Source organism: Theropithecus gelada, chromosome X (genome assembly GCF_003255815.1).
Source record: "Theropithecus gelada isolate Dixy chromosome X, Tgel_1.0, whole genome shotgun sequence".
In the NCBI taxonomy this organism is placed as follows: Eukaryota; Metazoa; Chordata; class Mammalia; order Primates; family Cercopithecidae; genus Theropithecus; species Theropithecus gelada.
Window position 1 is genome coordinate 149,704,890 of NC_037689.1, and position 22,541 is coordinate 149,727,430.

Below are 22,541 nucleotides of genomic sequence, written 5' to 3' on the forward strand. Positions count from 1 at the left end.
CGCAGGATCACATGGTATGGCCCAACCTGGCTGCCTAGTAAGTTAGAATCATCTGATCTAGATGGCCAGTCAACAATTCTCCTTGTTCTGGGCCTCTCAAACAGCCAAGGCTTCCACTATAGAGAGTAGAATCTCTTGTTCTTTTTGCAGTGGGCAGAGTGCAATAAAATACATGCAGTGCCCTCAGCTAGGGGAGACTGGCAGACTAAAATGAGCAACTGGACAAATGGCAGTGTTTGGCTTTGATGGGGTTATACTGAGCAATATTGGAGGGACAAGTAATTTTTCTGTAGTTTCTTTTTCATAGAGATTCATAAATATGAATTGAGAGTCACAGCTTGGTAGAGGGGTAAAAAGAAGAATCCTGAAATACATGAAGGGGAGCCCCGGGGTTTGGGTGCCTGGATGCTTCACAGGGTATACAGTGCTCTGGTTGCTGCACTGCCACCACTATCTACTGTTTGCGGATCATGCCCTTGATAGCTGACTCTCGGTTGACATACGTGGCCCAGTAGACCAGATTGAATATGGCAAAGAGCACAGGAAAGATGATGCGGGAAATTTTGTCAACCTTGCTGACACTGTTGTAGGTCTTGGTCTCAGTTGGGCTGTCCTGCACGTAGGTGGCCTTGGGTGAAGCAATGATTGTTGGGGTTGAGGAGGCACTGGGAGCAGCGCCCTTGGAGATGGTGGAAAATTCAGTGTCCTTGGCCAGGTTGATGGGATAGGTGGTTCCCACGATGTTGAAGGTGGTGCTGGTTTTCTTTGCTGGGGCTGCTGGTGTTTTCTTCTAGAGGCCGGGAAAAAGGGGGAGAAAGGGAGAAAAAAACAAAGCTAATTAATTCATTACACAGAGAACCTTCAGAGGCTACAGGGAGGAGGAGCCATGAGGGAAGTTAAGAAACAGGGGCCATGTAGCCAATAGCACTAGTAGCCAGGTTTGTGTCAAGGAATAACTGAAGATGTGTATGAAAACAGGAAATGTGGATCACCCTGGCTTACTAGCTATGTCGCTTTGGCCAAGTCACTTTTCCTCTTCATGTCTCAGTTTCTTCATCTGTAAAATGAGGATCAAAATAATTTTCAGGATTGTTTAGAGGATCAGATGAGAGAATGGAGCTAGAAATTGCCAATAAACTGTGGAACGTTTGTTACATGTAGAATCTTATATATCATGTAATTTGATCCTCAGAGCAACCCCTATGAGGTAGGTGGATGAGATTACTCTCATTTGACAGATGAGAAAACAGCCTCAGACAAAATGGCAGAGCCTAACTTGCAATCTGGTAAGAGATTTTTATCCAGGGCTGCACTGTGCTGCTTTCTATAGGCCCCAGACACTTTTTGGTTACCCAAGGATTAACTCCAAAAGGCCGTGACCATCAAGTGACACATCTCCTGTGAGGAAGAGAGCTTGGTGAGTCTGAAAAGTCATTTTGTCATAAAGACAATATATACCATGGCATGTTGACATGCACCATTACAACAACATTACAACCCTTCATACAGTGTAACTGTTCAGCAAGCTCAGGAGCAGGCCAAGGCTTTCCACCTAGCTATGTAAAAGACTCTCTGACATAACAAAGGCAGAGACAGATGGGGAGCTGCTATGTCACTGCCCTTTGTGCTTATTTTTTAAGAGTGAAAGAAACTCAAACACCCAGTGGGAAGAAAGCACACCCACCCACATGCCAATTTGCTCTCATATACAGTATGAACTTGTGTATACAGAGAGCCTCACTGGGCCTCCCCTGGTGCAGAAGAGAGAAGAGGAGACAACGCTTAGGCCTGGATACGAATTGAGAAGCTGAAGAACAGGAGGGGCCAGGGGAGGAGGCCAGCCCCAACCCCATGCCAAATGCGGTGGCCTAGCTCATGGTCTATAGATGGTTTGCTGCCTCATTCCTCACTCTGGCCTTTTCTTCTTTCCATCCCAGTTTGCTCTAGGGAAAAGTGGGTATAGATGAGCTTCAGAAATGCCCTAATTTCACACACCTCATGAGTCCATCCTTGATGTTACTTTGCTTCCCAGAACCCAGGCTTCACTTCTTTATTCCTTCACTTCCTACTTGCTTTCTTTGTGTGTTCCTCTATTTCCATCCTCTCTTGCTGACCCCTTGTCTCCTAATCTCTTCATATACCCTTTCTTCTTAACTTCAGAGTCCCCATCATTCTTATTTTTTCTCCTTTATATCTAACTGCCATTTACTATTGTGATCCTAATAACTTTTCCCCAATATTTACTGAATGCTTACTGGGCCAAGGACTATGCTAGGTACTTAGAGATAAATGGAAAGGGTAAAACATGAGTCCCTGTCTTCCAGGAGCTCACACTCGGGTGTGGGAGAAAGCCTTTTAAGCACATCATTGCCATTGAATGTGATCAGACTTCTCAAAGATCTGCACCAAGTGCTATGGGAATTCGGTCAAAGGAGGGACAAAGTACCTGCTGGCATTGGAAAAGGTGGCTCAGAGAAGGCAATGAAGTTTATGGTCTGGGTCACAAAAGATGAGCAGGAGCTCATCAGATGAGCATGTGGCAAAGGCCAGTACATAAGCCAAGGCCATTTTATTTATTTATTTTAGAGACATGGGTCTTGCTCTGTCACCTGGGCTGGTGAGCCTTGGTGTGAACAGAGTTCACTACAGTCTTGAACTCCTGGGCTCAAGTGATTCTCCTGCCTCAGGCTCCTGAGTAGCTGGGACTACAGGTGTGTGCCACCGTGCCCAGTTAATTTTTTTCTTTTTTACTTTAGAGATGACATCTCACTATGTTGCCCAGGCTGGTCTTGTAATCCTGGCTTCGGGTGATCCTCCCACCTTGGCTTCCAAAAGCACTGGGATTACATGTGCAAGCCACTACACCTGGCCAAGGGCACTGTTTTTTGAGTTGACAAGAAGTTTACTGTAGCTGGGCCACAGTGTGCATGGCAAAGAGTTGCAGAAACTGAGGCTGTGTAAAACAGGCAGCAGCAAGTCCTTGAAAGGCCTTATATGCTATGCTCTCTTGCTCTGTCTGCTTATTTTGGCCTCAGTGTTTTCAGTCATGGAGGGGAAATGCGACAGATGAGAGGATGTTGGTTTACGTAAATTGAACAGTCTGACTAATAGGATATTTGAAAGCAATATTATTTCTCCTTGGGGATTGCAATCACATTGTTACAAGTGGAAGGGGGACAGAACTCTAAGGTTTCTAAAAACCTTGTAAATTATTTAAATACTACATGGGACTCATTTATTTATTTATTTTTTTTAAATTTATTTATTATTATTATACTGTAAGTTGTAGGGTACATGTGCATAACGTGCAGGTTTGTTACATATGTATACTTGTGCCTTGTTGGTGTGCTGCACCCATCAACTCGTCATTTACATCAGGTATAACTCCCAATGCAATCCCTCCCCCCGCCCCCCTCCCCATGATAGGCCCCGGTGTGTGATGTTCCCCTTCCCGAGTCCAAGTGATCTCATTGTTCAGTTCCCACCTATGAGTGAGAACATGCGGTGTTTGGTTTTCTGTTCTTGTGATAGTTTGCTAAGAATGATGGATTCCAGCTGCATCCATGTCCCTACAAAGGACACGAACTCATCCTTTTTTATGGCTGCATAGTATTCCATGGTGTATATATGCCACATTTTCTTAATCCAATCTGTCACTGATGGACATTTGGGTTGATTCCAAGTCTTTGCTATTGTGAATAGTGCTGCAATAAACATACGTGTGCATGTGTCTTTATAGCAGCATAATTTATAATCCTTTGGGTATATCCCCAGTAATGGGATGGCTGGGTCATATGGTACATCTAGTTCTAGATCCTTGAGGAATCGCCATACTGTTTTCCATAATGGTTGAACTAGTTTACAATCCCACCAACAGTGTAAAAGTGTTCCTATTTCTCCACATCCTCTCCAGCACCTGTTGTTTCCTGACTTTTTAATGATCGCCATTCTAACTGGTGTGAGATGGTATCTCATTGCGGTTTTGATTTGCATTTCTCTGATGGCCAGTGATGATGAGCATTTTTTCATGTGTTTGTTGGCTGTATGAATGTCTTCTTTTGAGAAATGTCTATTCATATCCTTTGCCCACTTTTTGATGGGGTTGTTTGTTTTTTTCTTGTAAATTTGTTGGAGTTCTTTGTAGGTTCTGGATATTAGCCCTTTGTCAGATGAGTAGATTGCAAAAATTTTCTCCCATTCTGTAGGTTGCCTGTTCACTCTGATGGTAGTTTCTTTTGCTGTGCAGAAGCTCTTTAGTTTAATGAGATCCCATTTGTCAATTTTGGCTTTTGCTGCCGTTGCTTTTGGTGTTTTAGACATGAAGTCTTTGCCCATGCCTATGTCCTGAATGGTACTACCTAGGTTTTCCTCTAGGATTTTTATGGTATTAGGTCTAACATTTAAGTCTCTAATCCATCTTGAATTAATTTTCGTATAAGGAGTAAGGAAAGGATCCAGTTTCAGCTTTCTACTTATGGCTAGCCAATTTTCCCAGCACCATTTATTAAATAGGGAATCCTTTCCCCATTTCTTGTTTCTCTCAGGTTTGTCAAAGATCAGATGGCTGTAGATGTGTGGTATTATTTCTGAGGACTCTGTTCTGTTCCATTGGTCTATATCTCTGTTTTGGTACCAGTACCATGCTGTTTTGGTTACTGTAGCCTTGTAGTATAGTTTGAAGTCAGGTAGCGTGATGCCTCCAGCTTTGTTCTTTTGACTTAGGATTGTCTTGGAGATGCGGGCTCTTTTTTGGTTCCATATGAACTTTAAAGCAGTTTTTTCCAATTCTGTGAAGAAACTCATTGGTGGCTTGATGGGGATGGCATTGAATCTATAAATTACCTTGGGCAGTATGGCCATTTTCACGATATTGATTCTTCCTATCCATGAGCATGGTATGTTCTTCCATTTGTTTGTGTCCTCTTTAATTTCACTGAGCAGTGGTTTGTAGTTCTCCTTGAAGAGGTCCTTTACATCCCTTGTAAGTTGGATTCCTAGGTATTTGATTCTCTTTGAAGCAATTGTGAATGGAAGTTCATTCATGATTTGGCTCTCTGTTTGTCTGTTACTGGTGTATAAGAATGCTTGTGATTTTTGCACATTAATTTTGTATCCTGAGACTTTGCTGAAGTTGCTTATCAGCTTAAGGAGATTTTGGGCTGAGACAATGGGGTTTTCTAAATATACAATCATGTCATCTGCAAAGAGGGACAATTTGACTTCTTCTTTTCCTAACTGAATACCCTTGATTTCTTTCTCTTGCCTGATTGCCCTAGCCAGAACTTCCAACACTATGTTGAATAGGAGTGGTGAGAGAGGGCATCCCTGTCTTGTGCCAGTTTTCAAAGGGAATTTTTCCAGTTTTTGCCCATTCAGTATGATATTGGCTGTGGGTTTGTCATAAATAGCTCTTATTATTTTGAGGTACGTTCCATCAATACCGAATTTATTGAGCGTTTTTAGCATGAAGGGCTGTTGAATTTTGTCAAAAGCCTTTTCTGCATCTATTGAAATAATCATGTGGTTCTTGTCTTTGGTTCTGTTTATATGCTGGATTATGTTTATTGATTTGCGAATGTTGAACCAGCCTTGCATCCCAGGGATGAAGCCCACTTGATCATGGTGGATAAGCTTTTTGATGTGTTGCTGAATCCGGTTTGCCAGTATTTTATTGAGGATTTTTGCATCGATGTTCATCAGGGATATTGGTCTAAAATTCTCTTTTTTTGTTGTATCTCTGCCAGGCTTTGGTATCAGGATGATGTTGGCCTCATAAAATGAGTTAGGGAGGATTCCCTCTTTTTCTATTGATTGGAATAGTTTCAGAAGGAATGGTACCAACTCCTCCTTGTACCTCTGGTAGAATTCAGCTGTGAATCCATCTGGTCCTGGACTTTTTTTGGTTGGTATGCTATTAATTGTTGCCTCAATTTCAGAGCCTGCTATTGGTCTATTCAGGGATTCAACTTCTTCCTGGTTTAGTCTTGGAAGAGTGTAAGTGTCCAGGAAATTATCCATTTCTTCTAGATTTTCCAGTTTATTTGCGTAGAGGTGTTTATAGTATTCTCTGATGGTAGTTTGTATTTCTGTGGGGTCGGTGGTGATATCCCCTTTTTCATTTTTAATTGCGTCGATTTGATTCTTCTCTCTTTTCTTCTTTATTAGTCTTGCTAGTGGTCTGTCAATTTTGTTGATCTTTTCAAAAAACCAACTCCTGGATTCATTGATTTTTTGGAGGGTTTTTTGTGTCTCTATCTCCTTCAGTTCTGCTCTGATCTTAGTTATTTCTAGCCTTCTGCTAGCTTTCGAATGTGTTTGCTCTTGCTTCTCTAGTTCTTTTAATTGCGATGTTAGAGTGTCAATTTTAGATCTTTCCTGCTTTCTCTTGTGGGCATTTAGTGCTATAAATTTCCCTCTACACACTGCTTTAAATGTGTCCCAGAGATTCTGGTATGTTGTATCTTTGTTCTCATTGGTTTCAAAGAACATCTTTATTTCTGCCTTCATTTCGTGATGTACCCAGTAGTCATTCAGGAGCAGGTTGTTCAGTTTCCATGTAGTTGAGCGGTTTTGATTGAGTTTCTTAGTCCTGAGTTCTAGTTTGATTGCACTGTGGTCTGAGAGACAGTTTGTTATAATTTCTGTTCTTGTACATTTGCTGAGGAGTGCTTTACTTCCAATTACGTGGTCAATTTTGGAATAAGTACGATGTGGTGCTGAGAAGAATGTATATTCTGTTGATTTGGGGTGGAGAGTTCTATAGATGTCTATTAGATCTGCTTGCTGCAGAGATGAGTTCAATTCCTGGATATCCTTGTTAACTTTCTGTCTCGTTGATCTGTCTAATGTTGACAATGGAGTGTTGAGGTCTCCCATTATTATTGTATGGGAGTCTAAGTCTCTTTGTAAGTCTCTAAGGACTTGCTTTATGAATCTGGGTGCTCCTGTATTGGGTGCATATATATTTAGGATAGTTAGCTCTTCCTGTTGAATTGATCCCTTTACCATTATGTAATGGCCTTCTTTGTCTCTTTTGATCTTTGATGGTTTAAAGTCTGTTTTATCAGAGACTAGTATTGCAACCCCCGCTTTTTTTTGTTCTCCATTTGCATGGTAAATCTTCCTCCATCCCTTTATTTTGAGCCTATGTATGTCTCTGCGTGTGAGATGGGTCTCCTGAATACAGCAGACTGATGGGTCTTGACTCTTTATCCAGTTTGCCAGTCTGTGTCTCTTAATTGGAGCATTTAGTCCATTTACATTTAAGGTTAAGATTGTTATGTGTGAACTTGATCCTGCCATTATGATATTAACTGGTTATTTTGCTCATTAGTTGATGCAGTTTCTTCCTAGCCTCGATGGTCTTTACATTTTGGCATGTTTTTGAGATGGCTGGTACCGGTTGTTCCTTTCCATGTTTAGTGCTTCCTTCAGGGTCTCTTGTAAGGCAGGCCTAGTGGTGACAAAATCTCTAAGCATTTGCTTATCTGTAAAGGATTTTATTTCTCCTTCACTTATGAAACTTAGTTTGGCTGGATATGAAATTCTGGGTTTAAAATTCTTTTCTTTAAGAATGTTGAATATTGGCCCCCACTCTCTTCTGGCTTGTAGAGTTTCTGCCGAGAGATCTGCTGTGAGTCTGATGGGCTTCCCTTTGTGGGTAACCCGACCTTTCTCTCTGGCTGCCCTTAAGATTTTTTCCTTCATTTCAACTTTGGTGAATCTGGCAATTATGTGTCTTGGAGTTGCTCTTCTCGAGGAGTATCTTTGTGGCGTTCTCTGTATTTCCTGGATTTGAATGTTGGCCTGCCCTACTAGGTTGGGGAAGTTCTCCTGGATGATATCCTGAACAGTGTTTTCCAACTTGGTTCCATTTTCCCCCTCACTTTCAGGCACCCCAATCAGACGTAGATTTGGTCTTTTTACATAATCCCATACTTCTTGCAGGCTTTGTTCATTTCTTTTTCTTCTTTTTTCTTTTGGTTTCTCTTCTCGCTTCATTTCATTCATTTGATCCTCAATTGCTGATACTCTTTCTTCCAGTTGATCGAGTCGGTTACTGAAGCTTGTGCATTTCTCATGTATTTCTCGTGTCATGGTTTTCATCTCTTTCATTTGGTTTATGACCTTCTCTGCATTAATTAGTCTAGCCGTCAATTCTTCCACTTTTTTTTCAAGATTTTTAGTTTCTTTGCGCTGGGTACGTAATTCCTCCTTTAGCTCTGAGAAATTTGATGGACTGAAGCCTTCTTCTCTCATCTCGTCAAAGTCATTCTCCGTCCAGCTTTGATCCGTTGCTGGCGATGAGCTGCGCTCCTTTGCCGGGGGAGATGCGCTCTTGTTTTTTGAATTTCCAGCTTTTCTGCCCTGCTTTTTCCCCATCTTTGTGGTTTTATCTGCCTCTGGTCTTTGATGATGGTGATGTACTGATGGGGTTTTGGTGTAGGTGTCCTTCCTGTTTGATAGTTTTCCTTCTAACAGTCAGGACCCTCAGCTGTAGGTCTGTTGGAGATTGCTTGAGGTCCACTCCAGACCCTGTTTGCCTGGGTATCAGCAGCAGAGGCTGCAGAAGATAGAATATTTCTGAACAGCAAGTGTACCTGTCTGATTCTTGCTTTGGAAGCTTCCTCTCAGGGGTGTACTCCACCCTGTGAGGTGTGGGGTGTCAGACTGCCCCTAGTGGGGGATGTCTCCCAGTTAGGCTACTCAGGGGTCAGGGACCCGCTTGAGCAGGGAGTCTGTCCCTTCTCAGATCTCAACCTCCGTGTTGGGAGATCCACTGCTCTCTTCAAAGCTGTCAGACAGAGTCGTTTGCGTCTGCAGAGGTGTCTGCTGCTTTGTTATTGTTTTCTGTGCCCTGCCCCCAGAGGTGGAGTCTACAGAGACAGGCAGGTTTCCTTGAGCTGCTGTGAGCTCCACCCAGTTCGAGCTTCCCAGCAGCTTTGTTTACCTACTTAAGCCTTAGCAATGGCGGGCGCCCCTCCCCCAGCCTCGCTGCTGCCTTGCAGGTAGATCACAGACTGCTGTGCTAGCAATGAGGGAGGCTCCGTGGGTGTGGGACCCTCCCGGCCAGGTGTGGGATATGATCTCCTGGTGTGCCTGTTTGCTCAAAGCGCAGTATTGGGATGGGAGTTACCCGATTCTCCAGGTGTTGTGTGTCTCAGTTCCCCTGGCTAGGAAAAGGGATTCCCTTCCCCCTTGCGCTTCTCAGGTGAGGCAATGCCTCGCCCTGCTTCAGCTCTCGCTGGTCGGGCTGCAGCAGCTGACCAGTACCGATCGTCCGGCACTCCCCAGTGAGATGAACCCAGTACCTCAGTTGAAAATGCCGAAATCACCGGTCTTCTGTGTCGCTGGCGCTGGGAGTTGAAGACTGGAGCTGCTCCTATTCGGCCATCTTGCTCCGCCGGGACTCATTTATAATTAGCAAATTCATTGTGTGAATAGAGTCCTGCTGCTAAATATCTTTGCTATTAAATAAAAGGGTGCTTTACTTGTTTGCCAACTTGCTCATTAATTTGCTTAGTAAACTCTTTTCTCATGGGTAGACCAAAAATTATAGAAAAGAAAGAAAAGACAAAAGAAAGGAAAGAAAATATTGCCCTGACTTTTCTAGAAGCTTTTACATATGTCATTCCACTTAGCCGTCTTATAAACTGGCTATGACCAAGTCTCTGAAACAATGATTCTGAACAATGAATACTTTTTTTTTAGCTCCATAAGCACTTTATGTTCTATAGATGGGGAGAAGTAGCAATCAAGTTAATCACAGATTTTTTAAGTAGTAAGGGAAAATTACCTTTTAATTTCTTCCACCATTTTCAACATGACACATTTTAATCAGCCACTACAATTTTTTACCTAAATCATTAAAGAAGGAAATCAAAGCAAAATTTGAGTTTCAAGAAAATAGGAAAACAAGCCATAGATTAATGGTAATATTTACCCATTTCTACACCTAGTTTTCCAGTAATTCTCCTTGATATATACAGACTGAGATGACTTAACTTTGACCGAATTGTCATTCTATTCCTATCCCTTAGCCAAGTATCTGGCTCTTAGGCAAATGATGGATGTTTACTGAATGAAAAAATACCCACTATTGAAGATTATCAGTATGACTTCTTGTTTGTTTCCCCTGAGTCTTGACCTTTGATGCATAGACAGCATGTCTCCAAAGTTCAGCCTAGGGCAATTTCCTAACCAAAAAGTGGAAATTGACTTCTCCAAATTTCGCAAGGAGTTTGAATCCAGAACAAGAACGCCTTTACTTCTAAAAATCTAGTGGGTTTGTGATGAGGCAATGAAAACTTTTATAGAGAAATTCATGTCCCACTCAAGTCTTCCTCCGATGATACTTCTGTCAATTGTCTCTAAAGGTGAAACTCAACTAGAACCTCAGAGTATATACTTACATGGTCCAGTGCCTCTGTGTCAACCCCCTTGCAGGTGCTCAGCTTTTCTGAGCCCGTGGGGCAGAAGTGGAGCAAAGCAATGGAATATATGCTATGTGGGATTCACAGATGAATAAAACCAGCAACAAAAACCCAAACAACTCAATTTAAAATGGGGCAATTTAAAAATGGGCAAAGGACTTGAGTAGACATATCTCCAAAAAAGATTTACAAATGGCCAAAAATCACATGAAAATATGCTAAACATCACTAATCAGAAATGCAAATCAAAGCCATGAGACCCCACCTCACATTATGATGGGTACTACCAAAAAACCCCAGAAAATATCAAGTGTTGGCAAGGATATGGAGAAATTGAAACCCTTGTGCACTATTGGGAATGTAAAATGGTGCAACCACTATGGAAAATGTTGTGATGGGTCCTCAAAAACTTACAAATAGAATCACTATATGATTCAGCTGTTCCACTTCTGAGTATATATCCCCAAATTATAAGCAGGGTCTCAAAGAGATATTTGCATACCCATGTTCATAGCTTCATTACTCCCAATAGACAAATGGTGGAAGCAATCCAAGTGTCCATTGAGAGAACAATAAACAAAATGTGATATACACACACAATGAATTCATTCCATTCACAATTATTCAACCTCACAAAGGAAGGAAATTCTGATACATACTACAACAGACATGAATCTTGAGGTTGCTAAATGAAATAAGCCAGTCACAAAAGGATAATTGTTATGTGATTTCACTTCTATGACATATCTAGAGTAGCAAATTCATAGAGACAGAAAGCATAATGGTGGTTGCCAGGGGCTAGGGCAGAAAGGAATGGGGAGTTGTTGTTTAATGAATACAGATTTCCAGTTTTGCAAGATGAAAAGGGTTCAGGAGACTGCATAGCAATGTGAATGTATTTAATGGGACTGAACTACACAATTCAAATTGGTTAAGGGTATATATATTTACCATTATGTGTATACACACACACACACACACACACACAAATGATAAATCAGAGACCCTACCCTCAGGAAATCTAGTTTAATGAGGAAGGTTAATTAAAATAAGAGAGAATTAAAATATAAGGGAGAAGGCACAAATTAGAAACATTCAGAGGGGCATAAATAACGAATCAAGGGAGTTCAAGAGAAGAAAGAATTTGGAAAGGTCAAGTAAGTCAATGGAAAGGAGAGAAAATGCAGATGAAAGAAAAATAATCACTTGTACCACCTTCCTGAAAAGGTGGGGGGAGGGGGTTATCTAGAGCATAAGTGTGGAATTTCCCAGGTCTAGATCACAGCTGAGAAGGAAAGAGTGGATGAGATTAGATACCATCTATATTTTGGTGGAGAGAAAGGAGCCCAGTAGGTTGAGGGAAATCTCATACAATGGCTTCTACATTCCCCATGAGGAAGGTAAAATAAATAGTAAAGATTTAAACTAGAATATATGTATATATGTGTGTGTGTGTGTGTGTGTGTGTGTGTGTGTGTGTATGTTTTGTTTTGTTTTGTTTTGTTTTTTTGAGATGGAATTTCGCTCTTGTTGACCAGGCTGGAGTGCAATGGCGTGATCTTGGCTCACTGCAATCTCTGCCTCCCGGGTTCAAGCAATTCTCTTTCCTCAGCCTCCTGAGTAGCTGGGATTACAGGCATGTGCCACCACCCCCAGCCCAATCCCTGGCTAATTTTGTATTTTTAGTAGAGAAGGGGGTTTCTCCATTTGGTCAGGCTGGTCTTGAACTCCTGACCTCAGGTGTTTTTTTCTGAATCTGTACTCAATTCTTGGCTTGCCAAAGTGCTGGGATTACAGGCATGAGCCACCGCGCCTGGCTGATTTAAACCAGATTTTGTAGGATAAAGAAGACAGAACTAATTAGGGACAGAGAGTAACTGCAGGCATAGGTTGAAGGAACAGCAGAATTCAAAAATACACTCATTAATGTCACCAACCCATCAATAGCAATGGATTTTTTTTTTCAGAGAGAAATAGAGGACTTGGATTGAAGTGACTAGGGAGGTCAAGAGTGCTGGTGAGTGACTGCAGTGATACACTACGGTACCTATGCTGAATAGAGAAGCAAGGAAAACATAGGAAATCATCCATTTATTTAATATTTTCTGTGTCTACAATGTGACAGGTTCTGTGCTAGGTGGTTGGGGTGCAGGAATAAGTGGTAAAACACAGCTCCTTCCCTAAAGGAGTTCACATTCCAGTGAGGGGGAGGGAGGACATGTAATAAACATAGAAGCAAACAAATACATAAAGCAATGTAATGTCAGGAGGTGAGAATTATCATGGAAGCACATAAAGCAGGGCAGTGAAGAAAAAGATGATGAATGCTAGTGAGAGAAGGTCTGCCTGAGAAGGTAAGTAGAGACCTGAACAAAATAAGAAAGCAAGTTGTGAAAAGATCTCAACAATAAACATTTCATAAAGAATGGTAATGACAAAGTACCTGGGCTTGGAATGAAAGTGATTCGTCAAGAATCATCAAGGAGGCTGGGCGCGGTGGCTCATGCCTGTAATCCAGGCACTTTGGGAGGCTGGGGCGGGCAGATCATGAGATCAGATCAAGACCATCCTGGCTAACACGGTGAAACCCCATCTCTACTAAAAATACAAAAAAATTAGACGAGCACGGTGGTACATGCCTATAGTCCCAGCTGCTCAGGAGGCTGAGGCAGGAGAATCGCTTGAACCCAGGAGATGGAGGTTGCAGTGAGCAGAGGTTGTGCCACTGTACTCCAGCCAGGGTGACAGAGCGAGTCTCCATCTCATAAATAAATAAATAATAAACAAACAAACAAATAAATAAATAAAAAGAATCATCAAGGAGGCCACTATGGGATGAGTGAGTGGAGTGAATGAAAATTCAAAAAAGATGCTAAAAGGTACCATCATAGATCTAAGGACAAGATCCTGGAAGGTTTTGAGCACCATGGTAAGAATAATGGAATTTGATCTAAATGTAGTGGGAAGCCATTAAAATATTTGGAGCAGAATTTTTATAATTTGCTATTTTAATTGATCTTCCCTACTGTTGGGCAGAGAACAGATTTGTAGCCATGAAAGTAGAGGACTAAAATTAGGATGTTAGTCCTAATGAGGCTAGTGAGAGGTGTGGTGTGTTGAATGTTAGATACGGAGAAAAGTAGACAGATTCAAGTTATGTTGTGAATGTGGAGGAGTCAGGACTTGCTGATGAGTTAGGTTTGGATTTTCTGAGAGCAGAGTGGGGGGCAGGTGAGAAAAACAAAAGAATTAAGAATGGATTCCAGGTTTTTTACCTGAGCGTCTGGAAGAATAGTGACATTATTGGCTGTGCTGGGAAGACTTGAAGAAGAGCAGGTTTAGGGGGAAGAGGAGGAGTTGTGTTTGGATATAAGAATTACATTTTTATCAGACATCCCAATAGGAATATAATCCTAATAGAGACGTACACAGTTACATATATCAGTCTGCAGCTCAGGGGAAAGGTCTGGTCTAGAGATACATATTTGGGAGTTGTTCGCCTCTAGATGGCCATTGATTCAATGTCTTGGGATTGAATGAGGTCGCTTGAGAAGTGAGTACAGAATCAGAAAATAAAAAAGAGATCTGACTGCTGACTGGTCTGCAGATCTGACTGATCTGCCCTGAAATGCTCTAACGTTTAGTGCTGGAAAGAAGACAAGGATAGTGCAAAGAAAATACCAAGGATGAACAAGAAAAACAGGAAATCCTGATGTATGAGAATCCAAGTGAGGAGTTGACACTTCAATGAAGACATCTTTAATGTAAAAGAATGAGAGAGTAATGGTCTGAAAGCAGTACTGGGGATTAAGATGGTGTAAACTACACTTCTGGAAAATGGGAATCAGATTAACAGCTTCTACCAAGCAGGAAAGCAGTTGGAAGGAAGTCTCAACTGAGAATCACATGTCAGTTAAAACAGGAGGTGGACGGGTCATTCAGTGAAGAAGCTGCTGGTGCAGAATGTTCTGTCTTCCCATGAACAGGAGTTCCTGAGGGAAGTGAGGGACAGTTTATGAGGAGTAGGAGAATAAGTCAAGAAAAAAAAAAAAAAACACAGAAGAGGATAAGGATAAGTGAGGGGAGGATAAATAACCATAGAGAAAACTACAATTTGGGTATTGACCAAGGATGACATGGAGGCGAGCCCTGTGGAACATATGGCCTCGTGTGTCCACAACTTTCATTACAAAACTCTTCTGATGTCAAGTAACAGTTCCAAAAATACTAACACAATTAGCTGACTTACTGTCAGTTTTTCTGAAAAAACAAAACAAGAAAAAAACAACAAAAAATGAAAACAAAAACAAAACACTAGAACAAATATACAGGCAGTTAGATTGGTTCATTTCTGAAACCTTTGCCTAGTCCTGGAAACAGTAGCAGTGCCTGGTAAATGGGACAATCCAGACCTCATTTAATAGGCTCCATTCTAGTTTATGATGTCAGAGGAGTCATCCAACTGAAAAACAAAGAGAGAATTTGGGGCAGTTGCAAATAAAGTGAACTGGTTGTAGAAATCCTATATATGAAATGAATACAGTAATGAGAGAATACAGTAATGTTGGTAAGTTGAGCAAGATGAAGAAAAATAGAGTGATAAAGCCAGATGAAGTGAACATCAAAGGACGAAACTTTTTGCATGAAGTAAAGGAGTAAACAGTGGCCTGGAAGCAGCAGGAGGGAATGAAGGAGTGGCTTCCACTTGCAAGGGCAGTAGATTTTTTAGGAAACAGTCAAGTGTTCAGTAAGGTAAACAGAACAAAATAGAGAGGAAGCATTTTGGATTTATCTCTCCTGTGACACTCAGCATTTGGTCCTATATCAGTGCTCTGTCTGTATATGTGTGTGTATATATATGGATATATGCCTTACTTTTCTTAGACCATTAGCTCCTGAGTGCTGGGACCATGTGGTTTAGTTTTGCATGCCACAGGTATTCCAGAAATAATTGCCGTGTGTGTGTGTGTGTGTGTGTGTGTGTGTATTTCAATCGAGACTATGATTACTGTCAGGCCACTTATACCTACTGCAGAGCAAGGTAGGAAAACCACCAGTTTATGAGTAAAACTTAACCCATATTGAATGTTATTTACCCAACAAAGAAATACCAAGGGGTGACTTGACTTGTGGCTACAATTGCAGGAATGACCCATAGACTTAAAAGCCATTAAGGACAAGAAACTAAGCTTTTCCAAGGTTTAAAGAGAATGTGAATGTTTTCTCCAATGTAAAAAAGATAAAATTTTATTCTGGAGCATTTCAAAATGAAAAAATAGAGTCCAAGCATTATTTCTTTTTTGCAAAATTTATACAAGAAGTTATACAAATTTTGCAAATGGTTCTAAGAATAATTTTCCTCTTTTTATTTTCTTTTTTTAATATACTTTAAGTTCTAGGGTACATGTGCACAACGTGCATGTTTGTTACATATGTATACATGTGCCATGTTGGTGTGCTGCACCCATTAACTCGTCATTTACATTAGGTATATCTCCTAATGCTATTCCTCCCCCCGTCCCCTCCCCACAATAGGCCTCGGTGTGTGATGTTGCCCTTCCTGTGTTCCAGTGATCTCATTGTTCAATTCCCACCTATGAATGAGAACATGCGGTATTTGGTTTTCTATTCTTGCGATAGTTTGCTGAGAATGATGCTTTCCAGCTGCATCCATGTCCCTACAAAGGACACGAACTCATCCTTTTTTATGGCTGCATAGTATTCCATGGTGTATATGTGCCACATTTTCTTAATCCAGTCTGTCACTGATGGACATTTGGGTTGATTCCAAGTCTTTGCTATTGTGAGTAGTGCCGCAATAAACATACGTGTGCATGTGTCTTTACAGCAGCATGACTTATAATCCTTTGGGTATATCCCCAGTAATGGGATGGCTGGATCTAATGGTGTTTCGAGTTCTAGATCCTTGAGGAATTGCCACACTGTTTTCCACAATGGTTGAACTAGTTTACAGTCCCACCAACAGTGTAAAAGTGTTTCTGTTTCTCCACATCCTCTCCAGTACCTGTTCTTTCCTGATTTTTTATTAATTGCCATTCTAACTGGTGTGAGATGATATCTCATTGTGGTTTTGATTTGCATTTCTCTGATGGCGAGTGATGATGAGCATTTTTTCATGTGTCTGTTGGCTGTATGAATGTCTTCTTTTGAGAAGTGTCTGTTCATATCCTTTGCCCACTTTTTGATGGGGTTGTTTGTTTTTTTCTTGTAAATTTGATTGAGTTCTTTATAGGTTCTGGATATTAGCCCTTTGTCAGATGAGTAGATTGCAAAACTTTTCTCCCATTCTGTAGGTTTCCTGTTCACTCTGATGGTAGTTTCTTTTGCTGTGCAGAAGCTTTTTAGTTTAATAAGATCCCATTTGTCAATTTTGGCTTTTGTTGCCGTTGCTTTTGGTGTTTTAGACATGAAGTCCTTGCCCATGCCTATGTCCTGAATGGTATTACCTAGGTTTTCTTCTAGGGTTTTTGTGGTTTTAGGTCTAACATTTAAGTCTCTAATCCATCTTGAATTAATTTACGTATAAGGAGTAAGGAAAGGATCCATTTTCAGCTTTCTACTTATGGCTAGCCAATTTTCCCAGCACCATTTGAAAACAAAAAAAGAGAGTCCAAGCATTACTATTTTTTTTGCAAAATTTATACAAGAAGTTATATAAATTTTGCAAATGGTTCTAAGAATAATTTTCCTCTTTTTAAATGTTGAGATTTGTTTTTTCACTTAACTTTCCTTTTATTATTTTTGATGTTGAATAACTTAAAGTAGTAATGGACATAGTTTAAAAAATTGAAGTTGATAACTTATTAAAATCAAGAAACCCTTACCCCAATGCACCCAAACCCATTGTCCAGCCCCTTGTAGGTGTTTATTTTTAATTCTCTTAGGTGATATTAATACTTCTAATAGTTATTTCTATACTTTTATACAATATATTTATACTGCTACCAGTTTTGCTTACTACCAGTTGTCTTTTCATGATAAATAATGATTTATTTCACAAATGTAACCCTTCCTGAATCCTCTACTACAATTATAGCAAAATTTTTAGTTCTATCAATAACCAGTGGTGATAACATTATAAATGACTATATAAATCCCTCTAGTATCCATCTGCAAACTGGACTGGTTCCTTTGCAAATTTGCCTGCTGTGCAGTTGTCACTTTAGTACTTCACTTTTTATAATTTTTATTTCTATTCATTCATTTTTAATTGACAGATGAAATTGCATATATTTATCATGTACAAAATGATGTTTTGAAATATATGTACATTATGGAATGGCTATATTGAGCTAATTAACATATGCATTGCCTCACACAGTTATCATTTTCTGTGATTAGAACATTTAAAATCTACTCTTAGCAGTCTTCAAGAGTACAGAACATTGCTATTAACTACAGTCACCTTGTTGTACAATAGGTCTCTTGAACTTATTCTTATCTAAGTAAAATTTTGTATTTTACTACAACAACTACCCTTGACTTCCAGTCCCCAGTAACCACCAAACCACCATTCTACCTTCTGCTTCTGTGAGTTCAACTTTTTTTCTTTTCTTTTCTTTTGTTTGTTTGTTTGTTTTTTTTTTTTTTGAGACGGAGTCTCGCTCTGTCACTCAGGCTGGGATGGAGTGTGGTGGCAGATCTCAGCTTGCTGCAAGCTCCGCCTCCCGGGTTCACAACATTCTCCTGCCTTAGCTTCCCAAGTAGGTGGGACTACAGGAGCCTGCCATCACATCTGTTCTAACAGGTTTTTGTTTGTTTGTTTGTTTGTTTGTTTTGTAGGGTCTTTAGGGTTTTCTATATATAAGATCAGGCCATCCATATGCAGGGACAATTTGACTTCTTCCTTTCCAATTTGGATACCTTTTATTTCTTTCTCTTGTTGAATTGCTCTGGATAGGTCTTCCAATACTGTGGTGAGAGTGGACATGCTTGTCTTGTTACTAACTTAGAGAAAAAGCTTTTAACTTTTTACCATTGAGTATAATGTTAGCTGTGGGTTTGTCATATATGGCCTTTATTGTGATGAGGTACATTTCTTGTATATCTAATTAGTTGACAGGTTTTTCTTTTATCATGAAAGAATGTTGAATTTTGTCAAATGCTTTTTCTGCATCTATTGAGATGACGAACTGGTTTTGGACTTCATTCTGTTAATGTGGTGTAGCATATTTATATATTTGCACATGTTATACTATGGGATAAATCCCACTTGGTCAAGGTGAATAATTTTTTTTAAGTTTACGATTCAACCCTTACAGCCATTACACACACACACACACACACACACATATACACACATATATTTATTTATTAAGAAGTTCTGGGGAATCATTCTTTTAATGTACTGTTAACTTTGGTTTGCTAGAATTTTGTTGAGGATTTTTACATCTATTTTGTTCAGCGGGGATATTGACCTGTAATTTTCTTTTCTTGTAGTATATTTGCCTGTCTTTGGTATGAGGGTAATGCTGGCCATATAAAATGAGTTTGGAAGTATTCCCTTTTCATTTTTTTGGAAGGATTTGAGAATGATTGGTATTAGTTCTTCTTTAAGTGCTTGGTAGAATTCAGCAGTGAAGGCATCAGGTCCTGGGCTTTTCTTTGATGGGAGACTTTTTGTTACTGATTCAGCTCCTTACTAATTATTGGTCTGTTCAGATATTCCATTTCCTCATGATTCAGTCTTAGCAGGTGATGTATGTCTAGGAATTTATCTATTACTTCTAGATTATCAGTTTGTTGGCATATAATTGTTTATAGTAATCTGTTATGATCCTTTGTTTTTCTGTGATATCAGTTGTTAACATCTCCTCTTTCATTTTTTATTCTTTGTATTTGAGTCTTCTCTCTTTTTTCTTAGTCTAAAGGTTTGTCTACTTTGTTTATCTTTTGAAAAAAAACACGTCTTAGTTTAAATGATCTTTTCTATTGTTTTTTAAATTCCTGATTTCATGTATTTCTGCTCTGATCTTTATTCTTTGCTTCTTTCTAGTAACTTTGGGCTTAGTTCTTCTTTTTCTGGTTCCTCAAGGCATAAAGTTAGATTGCTTATTTGAGATCTTTATTCTTTTTTGATGTAGGTGTTTCTTGCTATAACCTTCCTTCTTCTTAGAACTGCTTTGGCTGCATCTCATAAGTTTTGGTACATTGTATGCCTATTTTTTTCTCAAGATACATTAAATTTCCCTTTTAATTTCTCCTTTGACTTATTGGTTGTTCAGGAGAATGTTGTTTAATTTCCATGTATTTGTGAATTATCCAAAATTATTCTCTTTATTGCTTTCTAGTTTCATACTATTGTGGTTGGGAAAGATACTTGATATAATTTTTCTTTTTAAATTTGGATGAACTTCCTGGTTCCATTCCTAGATCTCTTACTTTTCCTTTCACATTCTTTTTTTAATGCCCTACTTATAGATTGATTTCCTTTAATTTATTTTCCTACTTCTCTATTGAAATTTTTATTTTGGCAATTCTTTTTAATTTCAATACCTCTTCCTTATTCTCTAATTTCTTTTTGTATAGCATCCTGTTCTTATTTTATTAATATTATATATTTACAAATCTAAAGTAAAAGTTTTGTTTTTCTTACATTCTCTTTAATTTCCTAAATTATGTCTGTCCCCTCCCTTCAAGGTGAGGTGTTCCTTTTTAGTTTGTTTGCCTGTTTGTTTTTGTTTTAATCTTTGCTATTCTCTTTCACATTGCAAACTTTTAATTGGTGATCCTTGATATCCCAGTATTATTTGGCAACAGAGAAGATGTCTGTTTGCTTATGTAGCTAACCCGAGCTTGTTGATTGGTGGGCTGTGATTTAGGATGATTAGGTAAAGTAGGTCATTTTGAGGCGGTACTTCAAAATGTTAGTATGCAAAAATTTTCCTTTGGGGATGCTCAGTTTCTTTAGAAGAGCAACCCTGCTGTTTTTTCCTGGAGAGTATACATCTGGCTAGAGACATTTCACATATTGAGCAGGCTCTGGAGTCTCAACTACTCTGTACACAGACTTTTGTTTTGTTCTCTATTGTATTTAGCGCTTCTTAACACTGAATTTCTCCAGGGTTATGTTTTACTGCAGTTTGATAAATCAGTTGTTACAACCTCCATCCATGTTCATTCTTCTATAGATGTGTTAATATCTCTTGTCTGACTGACATCCCTTGTCCTGCTCACCTTGTGGTTTTATACCTGTTTTATTCCATTTTAGCGGAATCTTCAAAGGAAGCAGTGATAAAAACATGTGGTTGATCATCAAAAATCCACAGTTCATCTATTTTCTAGAGTGCGGTTACAGGGTAGTGAGTTATCTTCATTAGAAAATGAGGTTTTATTTCCATATCTTCTTTTTTTCCTTTATAATGTTTCCTCTCACATTTTATCTAATGCCTGATCATAATACAGATCACAAATAAATTTTAAAATCAGTTATATTATTTTAAAACTGTTTTATGCTCACCCATTCTAGCTTTAGGAAGCAAAAAGGTTTAATATGTCTCTCTAATGGAAGAAAAAAGAAAATTAGTTATTATTAAATTCTAATATTTTCACTTCCAATGCACCTCAAGTTTTTTTCTGTTAATCTCACTATTAGTTGCTCCACATTGTAGCAGTGCAGACAAAGCATAGCACCTGTACATTAGAGATCCATTTTTGTGCATTCCATACTTTTTTTCAATTCTCATAATATGCTTCTTGAGATAACTTAAAGGGACTGACCATAGAGAGAGACTAAAGAGGAAAACAGATCACTATCTTTGCAAAATAGTTTTATAATATTCTTTTTGTTCTCTCTATTTAAAGTTTTAGCACTTTTTAAATGGAGAAATGGTCATCATTTCTGATGTCTAGCTCTAGAGTTTCTAACAATCTATTTGAGTCCTCTCTCTGTCTTCAAACCACTTCCACTCCTCTTGCTGGCCATAAAAAAAAAATCTGTCTCATTTTTTATAAAACATCATGGAAGCCTTGCAGGTATCTGAAAATAGCAATAATCATCGCCCTGAGGCATTTGTCCCTCCTCTAGTGTAGTAACCAGACTGGAACAGTGTACTCTAATTATGGGCCCAACAGCACAAAATAAAAAGGGTTTATCCCCTCACTAGTTCTAGGTGATTCTTAACTCAGACCCAAATCAAATTGAGCTTTTCAAGAGTTGTACCACAAAGTAGGTGTACATTAGTTTGCATTTTCTTCATATCCTAGCATTTTATTTTCAATGTTTGTTAAGCTTTTTAATCCCGTATCTATTTTTGTACCTATGTGTAAGAATTTATATTTGATTTAGCAAATGTTAATATTTTAATTTAAGCTTGTCCTTTCAAATTAGAAATCCTATTTGATTCCTAATTCAGAAAATACTCATTCCCCAACCAATATTCATTAATACCAGCTTATAAATTTGAGTCTTCTACCCTATATGTCTTTATCTGAGTCATTAATAACAACATTTGAAAAAGCAACAGTATGGTGATTCCTCAAGGATCTAGAACTAGAAGTATCATATGACCCAGCCATCCCATTACTGGGTATATACCCAAAGGATTATAAATCATGCTGCTATAAAGACACACGCACACGTATGTTTATTGTGGCACTGTTCACAATAGCAAAGACTTGGAATCAACCCAAATGTCCATCAGTGACAGACTGGATTAAGAAAATGTGGCACATATACACCATGGAATACTATGCAGCCATAAAAAAGGATGAGTTTGTGTCCTTTGTAGGGACATGGATGCAGCTGGAAACCATCATTCTCAGCAAACTATCACAAGAACAGAAAACCAAACACTGCATGTTCTCACTCATAGGTGGGAACTGAACAATGAGATCACTTGGACTCGGGAAGGGGAACATCACACACCGGGGCCTATCACGGGGAGGGGAGAGGGGGGAGGGATTGCATTGGGAGTTATACCTGATGTAAATGACGAGTTGATGGGTGCTGATGAGTTGATGGGTGCAGCACACCAACATGGCACAAGTATACATATGTAACAAACCTGCATGTTATGCACATGTACCCTAGAACTTAAAGTATAATAATAATAATAATAATAAGATAAATCAAAAAAAAAAAAAAAG

At 39.3% G+C, this 22,541-nt stretch overlaps 1 protein-coding gene across 1 annotated transcript in view; it reads right to left on the minus strand.

The window, feature by feature from the left end:
* Positions 1 to 282: 282 nt before the first annotated feature.
* The window catches only part of GABRA3 (gamma-aminobutyric acid type A receptor alpha3 subunit), a 288,587-nt gene continuing 266,328 nt past the window's right edge, over positions 283 to 22,541 (minus strand). The window contains exon 10 of the mRNA XM_025372543.1: positions 283 to 790. Within this exon, the coding sequence (XP_025228328.1) occupies positions 455 to 790 (336 nt within the window). The 3' untranslated portion in view covers positions 283 to 454. The remainder of the gene's footprint in view (positions 791 to 22,541) is intronic.